The following is a 12847-nucleotide window of genomic DNA, read 5'->3' on the forward strand; positions in this document are numbered from 1 at the left end:
ATACTAAGAGGAGTAGTATGAGGAGGCAGAGGGGCACAGGTAAGTAAGAGACACTAGGATACTAAGAGGAGTAGTATGAGGAGGCAGAGGGGCGCAGGAAAGTAAGAGACACTAGGATACTAAGAGGAGTGTATGAGGAGGCAGAGGGGCGCAGGTAAGTAAGAGACACTAGGATACTAAGAGGAGTAGTATGAGGAGGCAGAGGGGCGCAGGAAAGTAAGAGACACTAGGATACTAAGAGGAGTAGTATGAGGAGGCAGAGGGGCGCAGGAAAGTAAGAGACACTAGGATACTAAGAGGAGTAGTATGAGGAGGCAGAGGGGCGCAGGAAAGTAAGAGACACTAGGATACTAAGAGGAGTACTATGAGGAGGCAGAGGGGCGCAGGAAAGTAAGAGACACTAGGATACTAAGAGGAGTAGTATGAGGAGGCAGAGGGGCACAGGTAAGTAAGAGACACTAGGATACTAAGAGGAGTAGTATGAGGAGGCAGAGGGGCGCAGGAAAGTAAGAGACACTAGGATACTAAGAGGAGTAGTATGAGGAGGCAGAAGGGTGCAGGTAAGTAAGAGACACTAGGATACTAAGAGGAGTAGTATGAGGAGGCAGAGGGGCGCAGGTAAGTAAGAGACACTAGGATACTAAGAGGAGTAGTATGAGGAGGCAGAGGGGCGCAGGAAAGTAAGAGACACTAGGATACTAAGAGGAGTACTATGAGGAGGCAGAGGGGCGCAGGAAAGTAAGAGACACTAGGATACTAATAGGAGTGTATGAGGAGGCAGAGGGGTGCAGGAAAGTAAGAGACACTAGGATACTAAGAGGAGTAGTATGAGGAGGCAGAGGGGTGCAGGAAAGTAAGAGACACTAGGATACTAAGAGGAGTACTATGAGGAGGCAGAGGGGCGCAGGAAAGTAAGAGACACTAGGATACTAAGAGGAGTAGTATGAGGAGGCAGAGGGGCACAGGTAAGTAAGAGACACTAGGATACTAAGAGGAGTAGTGTGAGGAGGCAGAGGGGCGCAGGAAAGTAAGAGACACTAGGATACTAAGAGGAGTAGTATGAGGAGGCAGAGGGGCACAGGTAAGTAAGAGACACTAGGATACTAAGAGGAGTAGTATGAGGAGGCAGAGGGGCGCAGGAAAGTAAGAGACACTAGGATACTAAGAGGAGTACTATGAGGAGGCAGAGGGGCGCAGGAAAGTAAGAGACACTAGGATACTAATAGGAGTGTATGAGGAGGCAGAGGGGTGCAGGAAAGTAAGAGACACTAGGATACTAAGAGGAGTAGTATGAGGAGGCAGAGGGGCACAGGTAAGTAAGAGACACTAGGATACTAAGAGGAGTAGTGTGAGGAGGCAGAGGGGCGCAGGTAAGTAAGAGACACTAGGATACTAAGAGGAGTAGTATGAGGAGGCAGAGGGGCGCAGGAAAGTAAGAGACACCAGGATACTAAGAGGAGTAGTATGAGGAGGCAGAGGGGCACAGGTAAGTAAGAGACACTAGGATACTAAGAGGAGTAGTGTGAGGAGGCAGAGGGGCGCAGGTAAGTAAGAGACACTAGGATACTAAGAGGAGTAGTATGAGGAGGCAGAGGGGCGCAGGAAAGTAAGAGACACCAGGATACTAAGAGGAGTAGTATGAGGAGGCAGAGGGGCACAGGTAAGTAAGAGACACTAGGATACTAAGAGGAGTAGTATGAGGAGGCAGAGGGGCGCAGGTAAGTAAGAGACACTAGGATACTAAGAGGAGTACTATGAGGAGGCAGAGGGACGCAGGAAAGTAAGAGACACTAGGATACTAAGAGGAGTAGTATGAGGAGGCAGAAGGGTGCAGGTAAGTAAGAGACACTAGGATACTAAGAGGAGTAGTATGAGGAGGCAGAGGGGCACAGGTAAGTAAGAGACACTAGGATACTAAGAGGAGTACTATGAGGAGGCAGAGGGACGCAAGAAAGTAAGAGACACTAGGATACTAAGAGGAGTAGTATGAGGAGGCAGAGGGGCACAGGAAAGTAAGAGACACCAGGATACTAAGAGGAGTAGTATGAGGAGGCAGAGGGGCGCAGGTAAGTAAGAGACACTAGGATACTGAGAGGAGTAGTATGAGGAGGCAGAGGGGCGCAGGAAAGTAAGAGACACTAGGATACTGAGAGGAGTAGTATGAGGAGGCAGAGGGGCACAGGTAAGTAAGAGACACTAGGATACTAATAGGAGTGTATGAGGAGGCAGAGGGGCGCAGGTAAGTAAGAGACACTAGGATACTAAGAGGAGTAGTATGAGGAGGCAGAGGGGCGCAGGAAAGTAAGAGACACCAGGATACTAAGAGGAGTAGTATGAGGAGGCAGAGGGGCACAGGTAAGTAAGAGACACTAGGATACTAAGAGGAGTAGTATGAGGAGGCAGAGGGGCGCAGGTAAGTAAGAGACACTAGGATACTAAGAGGAGTAGTATGAGGAGGCAGAGGGGCACAGGAAAGTAAGAGACACTAGGATACTAAGAGGAGTGTATGAGGAGGCAGAGGGACGCAGGAAAGTAAGAGACACTAGGATACTAAGAGGAGTAGTATGAGGAGGCAGAGGGGCGCAGGAAAGTAAGAGACACCAGGATACTAAGAGGAGTAGTATGAGGAGGCAGAGGGGCACAGGTAAGTAAGAGACACTAGGATACTAAGAGGAGTAGTATGAGGAGGCAGAGGGGCGCAGGAAAGTAAGAGACACTAGGATACTAAGAGGAGTAGTGTGAGGAGGCAGAGGGTCGCAGGGAAGTAAGAGACACTAGGATACTAAGAGGAGTAGTATGAGCAGGCAGAGGGGCGCAGGAAAGTAAGAGACACTAGGATACTAAGAGAAGTAGTATGAGGAGGCAGAGGGGTGCAGGAAAGTAAGAGACACTAGGATACTAAGAGGAGTAGTATGAGGAGGCAGAGGGGCGCAGGTAAGTAAGAGACACTAGGATACTAAGAGGAGTAGTATGAGGAGGCAGAGGGGCGCAGGAAAGTAAGAGACACTAGGATACTGAGAGGAGTAGTATGAGGAGGCAGAGGGGCGCAGGAAAGTAAGAGACACTAGGATACTAAGAGGAGTAGTATGAGGAGGAAGAGGGGCGCAGGAAAGTAAGAGACACTAGGATACTAAGAGGAGTAGTATGAGGAGGCAGAGGGGCGCAGGAAAGTAAGAGACACTAGGATACTAAGAGGAGTAGTGTGAGGGGGAAGAGGGGTGCAGGAAAGTAAGAGATACTAGGATACTAAGAGGAGTAGTACGAGGAGGAAGAGGGTGCAGGAAAGTAAGAGACACTAGGATACTAAGAGGAGTAGTATGAGGAGGCAGAGGGGCGCAGGAAAGTAAGAGACACTAGGATACTAAGAGGAGTAGTATGAGGAGGCAGAGGGTGCAGGAAAGTAAGAGACACTAGGATACTAATAGGAGTAGTATGAGCAGGCAGAGGGGCGCAGGAAAGAAAGAGACACTAGGATACTAAGAGGAGTAGTATGAGGAGGCAGAGGGGTGCAGGAAAGTAAGAGACACTAGGATACTAAGAGGAGTAGTATGAGGAGGCAGAGGGGCGCAGGAAAGTAAGAGACACCAGGATACTAAGAGGAGTAGTATGAGGAGGCAGAGGGGCGCAGGTAAGTAAGAGACACTAGGATACTGAGAGGAGTAGTATGAGGAGGCAGAGGGGTGCAGGAAAGTAAGAGACACTAGGATACTAAGAGGAGTAGTATGAGGAGGCAGAGGGGCACAGGAAAGTAAGAGACACCAGGATACTAAGAGGAGTAGTATGAGGAGGCAGAGGGGCGCAGGTAAGTAAGAGACACTAGGATACTGAGAGGAGTAGTATGAGGAGGCAGAGGGGCGCAGGAAAGTAAGAGACACTAGGATACTGAGAGGAGTAGTATGAGGAGGCAGAGGGGCGCAGGAAAGTAAGAGACACTAGGATACTAAGAGGAGTAGTGTGAGGGGGAAGAGGGGTGCAGGAAAGTAAGAGATACTAGGATACTAAGAGGAGTAGTACGAGGAGGAAGAGGGGCGCAGGAAAGTAAGAGACACTAGGATACTAAGAGGAGTAGTATGAGGAGGCAGAGGGGCGCAGGAAAGTAAGAGACACTAGGATACTAAGAGGAGTAGTATGAGGAGGCAGAGGGTGCAGGAAAGTAAGAGACACTAGGATACTAAGAGGAGTAGTATGAGGAGGCAGAGGGACGCAGGAAAGTAAGAGACACTAGGATACTAAGAGGAGTAGTATGAGGAGGCAGAAGGGTGCAGGAAAGTAAGAGACACTAGGATACTAAGAGGAGTAGTATGAGGAGGCAGAGGGGTGCAGGAAAGTAAGAGACACTAGGATACTAAGAGGAGTAGTATGAGGAGGCAGAGGGACGCAGGAAAGTAAGAGACACTAGGATACTAAGAGGAGTAGTATGAGGAGGCAGAGGGGCGCAGGAAAGTAAGAGACACTAGGATACTAAGAGGAGTAGTATGAGGAGGCAGAGGGGCGCAGGAAAGTAAGAGACACTAGGATACTAAGAGGAGTAGTATGAGGAGGCAGAGGGGCGCAGGAAAGTAAGAGACACTAGGATACTAAGAGGAGTAGTATGAGGAGGAAGAGGGGCGCAGGAAAGTAAGAGACACTAGGATACTAAGAGGAGTAGTATGAGGAGGCAGAGGGGTGCAGGTAAGTAAGAGACACTAAGATACTAAGAGGAGTAGTGTGAGGAGGAAGAGGGGTGCAGGAAAGTAAGAGACACTAGGATACTAAGAGGAGTAGTATGAGGAGGCAGAGGGACGCAGGAAAGTAAGAGACACTAGGATACTAAGAGGAGTATGAAAAAGAAGAAGGACACGAGATGAAGAAGAAGAAGCACAAGAATACAAGATAAAGCAGAGGTAAAAAAAAAAGTAAAGAAAAAATAGCATGTAAGAGAAAAAAGAAAAAACACAAATAGGAAACGGAAAGACCGGTGTAAGTAAGGGGGATATAGAAACCTGAAAGAAAATAGCACACAGAAGTAAGGAAAAGTTATAGAACACAAGAGAAAGAAAAAGGAGCAGGTAAAGAAGAGACAGGAGAAGGATAAAGAGTGCTAAAAAACAAAAAAATGAACAGAAATAGCTTAGGAGGAGATAGAAGGGAAAGAAGAGGAAGAAGAAGGATACAGGGAAGTAAGAAGAAATAGGGCTGGCTGAATGAGCTCTCTTCATCCCGCCATACAAATGTATTTTTGGCTTAGCCGAGTGTGCATGTGTTCTGAATAAGGAGAGGGGACTAAGGCCCAGATAGACACCTTTGGAACAAACGCAGTAGGCATGTCTGATGCCATTCTTCCCCAACTTCTGTCATGGGAGAGGTCCCATATACACGGTTAGGGGGTGATGTGAAAGCCGCCATACATCTAGAGTGTATGAGATAGGAAGAAATGGAGGAAGACGGAAAATGAGTCAAAGACAACACTAAGAATATGCAATGGAAGAACAGGCGAGACGTAACGAGAAAACAGAACCCCTTGAAAGGAGAAAATGAGTCTTTGTACGATAACTATTTGGCTTAATATGGAACCATGAAGGTGAAACGGAATATCCTTGGGATAGAAAACCAGCAGGAGACGGATAAACCGATAAGGAAAACTGAAGAGGTGGCAAGGAGATTGGATTAAGATATGAGAAGAAGGACAGGCTGACAATACAGGAAGACAAGAAAGCAGATAAAAGAGGAAAAAATAAGTCGCGTACCGAAGGCACGTAACAAAGGCGAATTCATGTAAGTTACAGATGGTAGATAATTCCCAAGAGAAGGAACTAATTATAAAGACGGGGGAGAGATAAGACGGACTAGAATTAGGGACATGGGCTGAGATAGATTGGCAGTCCCTTAATGAAACGCTGCAGACAGGAAATTAAAGAAGCGAATCACGAAAATGTAGATCAGGCCGGAGAAGAAATGGTTAAAAATGGAAAGGATTTGTTCAGAGCCAAAAGCAAAACGAGAACTGAAGATAAGGGGAAAAGTCAAATTCATTTCTATCCCTGACACAGGTTATCTACGAGATCAACATAATTCTTTGCGTCTCAGGACAAAATGGCCGACATGGGGATGACCCAAATTCCGGGGAGGTTTCTGTAGTAATTGGAGCTACTCATTGAATTGTATGAAATTGTGATACCAATACACAGGACTCAGGGGTCCGGCAGGTACGAGGGAGTAAGGCGTATAAGGTGAATGTGGGGAAAGAAGAGGAGAAAAGAAAGGAGAAGGACATGGAGAGAGGAAAGGGAAGCAGGACATGGAGAGAGGAAAGGGAAGCAGGAGTACACGGAGAGAGGAAAGGGAAGCAGGACATGGAGAGAGGAAAGGGAAGCAGGGCATGGAGAGAGGAAAGGGAAGCAGGGCATGGAGAGAGGAAAGGGAAGCAGGACATGGAGAGAGGAAAGGGAAGCAGGACATGGAGAGAGGAAAGGGAAGCAGGACATGGAGAGAGGAAAGGGAAGCAGGACATGGAGAGAGGAAAGGGAAGCAGGAGGACATGGAGAGAGGAAAGGGAAGCAGGAGGACACGGAGAGAGGAAAGGGAAGCAGGAGGACATGGAGAGAGGAAAGGGAAGCAGGAGGACATGGAGAGAGGAAAGGGAAGCAGGAGGACATGGAGAGAGGAAAGGGAAGCAGGAGGACATGGAGAGAGGAAAGGGAAGCAGGACATGGAGAGAGGAAAGGGAAGCAGGACATGGAGAGAGGAAAGGGAAGCAGGACATGGAGAGAGGAAAGGGAAGCAGGACATGGAGAGAGGAAAGGGAAGCAGGACATGGAGAGAGGAAAGGGAAGCAGGACATGGAGAAAGGAAAGGGAATCAGGAGGACATGGAGAGAGGAAAGGGAAGCAGGACATGGAGAGAGGAAAGGGAAGCAGGACATGGAGAGAGGAAAGGGAAGCAGGACATGGAGAGAGGAAAGGGAAGCAGAACATGGAGAGAGGAAAGGGAAGCAGGAGGAGGGCACAGTAAAGGAAGAAGTAGTAGAAGGCCAGATAAAAAGAAGAGTAAAAAAAGAAAACATGAAGAAGAAGCAGGAGGACACAGGAAAGGAAGATGGGTGAGAAGTTGGACAACAGAGAGTAAACTGAAGCAGGAGGACACAAAAGCAGGAGGAATCAGAAGCATTTAGGTAAAGAAGTGGGAGAAAGAGAAAACAGAGTGTAGAAGAAAGCAGAAAGACACAGCAGAAGAAAAAACAGAAGGAAAGGACAGGAAGAGTCAAAAGGAGAGAAAAAGTGTGGGCGTAGTAAAGTAAGAAAAAGTAGAAGCACATCGGAGAAGAGGCAGAAGGAGTGAGAAAAAGCAGAAGGACATAGGAGAGCACTAGGGAAAGGGAGGAAACAGAATATAGTAGGATAAAGGAAAGAAAGAAGAGAAACAAAAGTGAGTAAATAAGCGCACCAAGGAAGAAGGAGGACATGGTAAGAAAGACTATGCAGGTGGTGTAAGGAAGATGAAGAAAGGAAAAAAGGAGGAAACAGAAGATTGAGAAAAAAAATGAAGTACCTACGAGAGGAAGATCTAATAAAGGAAACAGAAAAGTAACAGGAAGAGGGAGGAAGAAGGAAAGTGAGAGGAAGCAGGACGGCAAAGTAAGGGGAAGGTACAAGAAAGTACGACTAAAAGCGGGACAGACAAAGCAGAGAAGAAAGCAGAGAAAGTCGATCAGCGGGGACAACGGCCGGTTATAAAAACAAATTATTTATTCAGCGCTAAAGGCATAATGGAGACGAGAGACGGAAGAAAAAAACTGGAAACTTCATTATTATTCCAATCACAGGTTATCTATAGGATCAACATAATCCACCGCGGTTCAGCGCAAAATGGCTGACATTTTCGGCTGACCCAAATTCGAGGGTTTCCGTAGTAACTACTGTCAAGTTAGTCACGAAATTGTACGATTGTGTGACACGGAGACGGGAGGTTCAAAGTTATGGCGGGCTTAATTGCCGCACAAATATACATATCCAGCCCAGAGATGCAATTAACTTTTAGATCTCGACTCTTTCGATGCAATCTCCCCCCAGTCCTGTCTCGCTCAGAGCAGGTTAAATTATGTTTATTCATTTCGGTAGCAAAAAAAAAAAAAAAAAGCCACAAACCAGTCTCAGCGTGACAGGAGGGAGTTTTGTGAGAAAACGAGAGAATTCTACAGAATTTCAAAATATTAGCAATTACGGCGCCGTTCTGTAAGGGAGACGATGGATCTGACATTTTCAAAGAGCATTTTATAGCGCAATTATTTTTCTCCTCCTCCCCCCCCCTCCAAAAAAATAAAGAGATTTGATTAAAAATAGAACGCGGGATGGGGCGGAAGGCAAAAATAGAGTGTCAGAGAAACAATGCCTCTGCTGTGAGTCACGCGCGCCGCGCGCTAATAAGAAACTGTAAAGAATTTAATCAGTTTAGGTACAGAACGGGACCATTACGTCTCTATGGAGATGGAAGTGCTCGTCGCCTCATCTGCATATTATGGAGATGAAATTAAGTGGAAATTAGTAAACATATTTTTATGAGGATCGAGCCGTAAAAAAACGGCAGACTGAAAAAGGCAGAAATAATAATAATAACAATAATAATAATAAGCATGTGCAGCTAACCGTGGTTATCAAAATAGCTTGTCGGAAAATACTGAGCGTAAAGACTGTGACCACCTTTGCGTTGAAATTTCTTCTTTACTGCTCATTTGCTACTTAGATGCAAAGTTAAGCAATTTTGAACACTCTTCATTAAAAATTTCCTGTAATTTTGCAGTTGTAGAGGCTGTGTAACACCTTCACATATCTGACTGTGCTGCACAATCTGATGTAGATCCTGATAATACATTGCTCCTGGCAAAATCATACTAATTATAAATGTATTATTATCTTGCTGTTGTAGAGACTGTGTAACACCTTCACATACAGTATCTGACTGTATTGCACAACCTGAAGTAGGTCTGATAGTACACTTCTCCTGGCAAAATAGTCTTCATTGAAAATTGCCCTTTATTTTGCTGTTCTAAAGTTTGTGTAGCACCTTCACATAGCAGACTGTGCTGCACAATCTGATACAGATTAGACAGCATTAGGCTGAGTTCACACGGGGTATTTTGGTCAGGATTTTGGGGCCGTATACGCCTCAAAATCGGAGCCAATCAGTTAAAAGAAGCAACATACTCATTCTTCAGGCAGTTTCACTTCACGAATCCACCTGAAGACACTCCCTCCTACCAACTAGGCCCAATTATTGGGACTAATCCGGAGCGGAGTGCATGACTGGATGCTGGTATAATGCACTGGCATCCAGTTGCAGCTACCCGTTTTTTGGTCCGGAACCTGAGGCGGCCTCCGCCTCAGTTTCCAGACCAAATAACCCCATGTGAACCCGGCTTTACTGGCAAAAAAGTCTTCATGAAAAATTTCATATTAATTTGCAGTTGTAAAGTCTGTTTAACTACTTCACACAGCTTACTATGCTGTACAATCTGACACAAATCTGATAGCACAATGCTCCTGGCTAAATATGGTCTATTCACATCATGATTTTTACATCAGTTTTTTGCATCCATTTAACGGGTACAAACAGATGGCCTTCCATTTACATATAGATCAGTGTATACTACAATTTTGTGTCCTTGTTTATATGTTCCTGTTTTTTTCATCCATTAAACAGATATGCTAAATAGATATAAAACATGTGATGTGAATGAAGCTATAGTCTTCATTAAAAATTTCATATTATTTTGCTGTTTTAAAGTCTGTGTAACTCCTTCATATAGCTGACAGTGCAGTACAATCTGACATAAATCTAAAAGGATGCTGGTCCTGGCAAAATAATCCTCACTACGGTTCCCTATTATTTTGTTGTTGTAGAGTCTGTGTAAATCCTTCCTATGCTTCCGATGGTACATTTTCCTGGCAGTGTTGACTTTTCAGCTCCCCCTCCTCTCTCACGATTAGAGATAGCAGAGAGTTGGTGGAGCATCCAAGTTATCAGGGAGGGCAGATCACACAGATCGCTTATAGTAAATCTAGGTAGTCTAAAGTGGGAGGATGAGAATCGCGTCTGGGGACCAGATGACAAAGGGGTTCCAATGAAAGAAGAGAAATACAATATCCTTAATGGATATACAATATGGTACACAATGGACATAAAAGGGGACCTGACCATCTGCCCATATGGGACTCAAGGTTATGTACCCACCTTCATTAAGTTGGTAGATCACCTTGCGTTCTGTAAGGTTATCATAAGTAGGTTCCTGCTCTAGACCTGAAGACTTGTACATTGGTTCCGGAACAGGCGGGTCCCATTCTAGAAAAACACATAAAGATGAAATCTCTACAGCCACCATCTTTTTTTATATACATTTGGACAGGTGGCCGGACAGGACCAAACCAAACAATAAATCCAAAAATTTGGTAAAACCTTTTCTAATAGCTGTACGTTTGAAGTACACCCCTATGTTTCTGTGAAGACCTTACCTATGTGCTCAATTTTTTCCTTGAGAACCTGACACTCATATGGCCACCGTGGTTGTTGGAAGAAGCTATTGGAGGACACACCATAGAGGTCTCGTGGCTCTCGAAGACGTGCCACCTTCCTTCCAGAGTGGTATTCATACACAATCTGGTTGGTCTTCTGGGTGTAGGTATATAGAGGGGAGTTACCTGTAGGACAAAAAGGTTAAATTAGTGCAAAATGGCCAGTTATGTGGGCCAGAACATGTCCAGTTCTGAAGAAGACTTCTATAGACACCACCTATTATCATACTTTTTGGACTTGACACATGTATTATCCGATGAGTCTGGTAATGTGAGAGATGTGGCAAGTTGGGAAACAATTCCTTAAAGGGCACCAGTCACAAGAACGATCTCTCATATTTGGGCATCTGTACAATGTTCTATCAAAGCGGACCTCTCCAAGAGGCCAGAAGAATTGCCACCAATTCCGCTCTGTTGAAACTATGTAGCAGGATATGGTCATGTGACTTCTTTAAGCTCTGCAGCATCCCTAGGACTCCTCAGGGGAGGGGCCTATTTCGAAAACGAATTTCTTACTCCCCCAAAAAGGCTATTTTAAGTGGGTGCCATGACATCCAGTCGCTCAAGCTTTTCTAGGATGGAAGAGGACTTATGGGGACAGATTCCCAGTAGTTAAAGGAGATGTTTCATAAGAGAAAGCCCCTAATAAAATATGGCCACCAGAGTGATTCCCTGATAGCCATGGTTTCCACTCTCAAACAGTTGATTCTACCACAGAAATTTGTGGCCAGACATGTCATTCAAAGATGGTTAGCTTGTATGTACACAGTGGCTTTACATTCTGTAGATGGACAGGGGCCGTCTTCATAAAATTTCTCACCCACTCATGGGTTAGGTGATATATATTAGATCCATAGGGGTCAACCACTTGTTAGAGTCTCTGCCCATCTACAATATTGTGTTCATGGTGAGAACAACTCTATTATAGCAGCCGGACCTCCACCTCTACTGGTTGGACCTCCATTGACTCAACACCGTAGATAGGTAATATGCGCGAGAGAGCTTCTTCAGGGCCATAGGGAGTCTCACCATAACTCAGCATATGGACCCAGCCCTGTATATAGATAGGTTAGGGTCACCTGAACCCTTGGGATTGCTGCCTACATTGCCTTCTTTGTTAATATGCAAATGAGGTCTTTGGAGCAAAGGGGGCGTTGACATTGCTCCAAGGAGGTAAGTGATCACGTCCAAAGAGCTCATATTAAAGAAAATGGTGATGTCTCGGCAACAGAGGCACCAATTCACAAGGGGAAAACAACACTTGAGTATGGTGACCCTAACCTACCTTTCTGTGGGGATGGGTTGATAGGTCTGGTTGAGGACTCAGTGGAGAATGGAAAATTTGGGATCAAATCAGCAGCCATATTTTGCACACGTTCTATTTCAACCAATCAAACATTGGTGGGAACCCAAGTGGCCGTGCCTGGTACTGCAGCTTGTCCCTAGTTAAACTGCTGATCAAAAGTCAACGCCCGGAGTACCCCTTTATCAGATAGAATATCCCTTTAAATGTGTTAGTGACTCAGAGCAGGTAGCGGCTCTATGCAAAGTGCTTCCATTAATATCCTCGGCAGGAGAGCGCGCTATTGACCCCTCGGCCGCCTTTCCGTACCTCGGCTGGCTTTCCGCCTGTTCCGCAGCCCATCAATATGCCGACTTACTGTAAAGACTGGAAGCCACTTTGTTACTGAACATTTACATTAACCCGTTTCCCATTCTGAAATGGCAGAACATTACTTTGCGTCTCATTGAATTGTGAAGCGCCCGGACTCGGCGGCCATTAACGTGTCACTTTGTGATATTTCAAAAGCTCCGTTTTAGTAGCTGTAACAGGAAAACGACAAAACTCGCTGAGAAGCTGAATAATTTGTCTTCTGACACTCGGGGAGGGTGGAAACACGTCGCGCGCTGTCACTAGGTGCACGGTGTTAGCCGCCGCCGCCGCTCGCATGAATTAGAGATACTGTCGTCCTTCTGCTCAGCGCTGGTAATTAAAGGGAATTAATTATTTAAAGGTTTAGATGTTTGTTCACAATTACATGGAACGAAGGAGGCTTAAAGGGTGTGTATACTTTTACAAACATCCCTGTCATATGGATCCTATACATGTGAATGATGAACCAATCAGCTTTACAAATGGATCATTCGGGGCTCCTATGGAACTCTCCAGCGCCGCCTCCATCTACTTCAGGAACGGGTCTTCTTCCGGGGTTGGCTTCAAACTTGTAGGTCTCGGGCCTAGGGCAAAGCCGACTACGCATGCCTGCCGGCTACAAGAAAATGGCCGCTTACTCTCTTGTGGC

General features: G+C 45.7%; 1 protein-coding gene across 1 annotated transcript in view; it reads right to left on the reverse strand.

The window, feature by feature from the left end:
- Positions 1-12847, reverse strand: part of AGBL3 (AGBL carboxypeptidase 3) — a 60335-nt gene that overhangs the window by 26655 nt on the left and 20833 nt on the right. Inside the window, exons 4-5 of the mRNA XM_075275308.1 lie at positions 10485-10670; positions 10207-10314 (exon numbers count right to left, since the gene is read on the reverse strand). Coding sequence (XP_075131409.1) covers positions 10207-10314; positions 10485-10670 — 294 coding nt within the window. The remainder of the gene's footprint in view (positions 1-10206; positions 10315-10484; positions 10671-12847) is intronic.

This window comes from Leptodactylus fuscus, chromosome 5 (genome assembly GCF_031893055.1).
Source record: "Leptodactylus fuscus isolate aLepFus1 chromosome 5, aLepFus1.hap2, whole genome shotgun sequence".
Classification (NCBI taxonomy): domain Eukaryota; kingdom Metazoa; phylum Chordata; class Amphibia; order Anura; family Leptodactylidae; genus Leptodactylus; species Leptodactylus fuscus.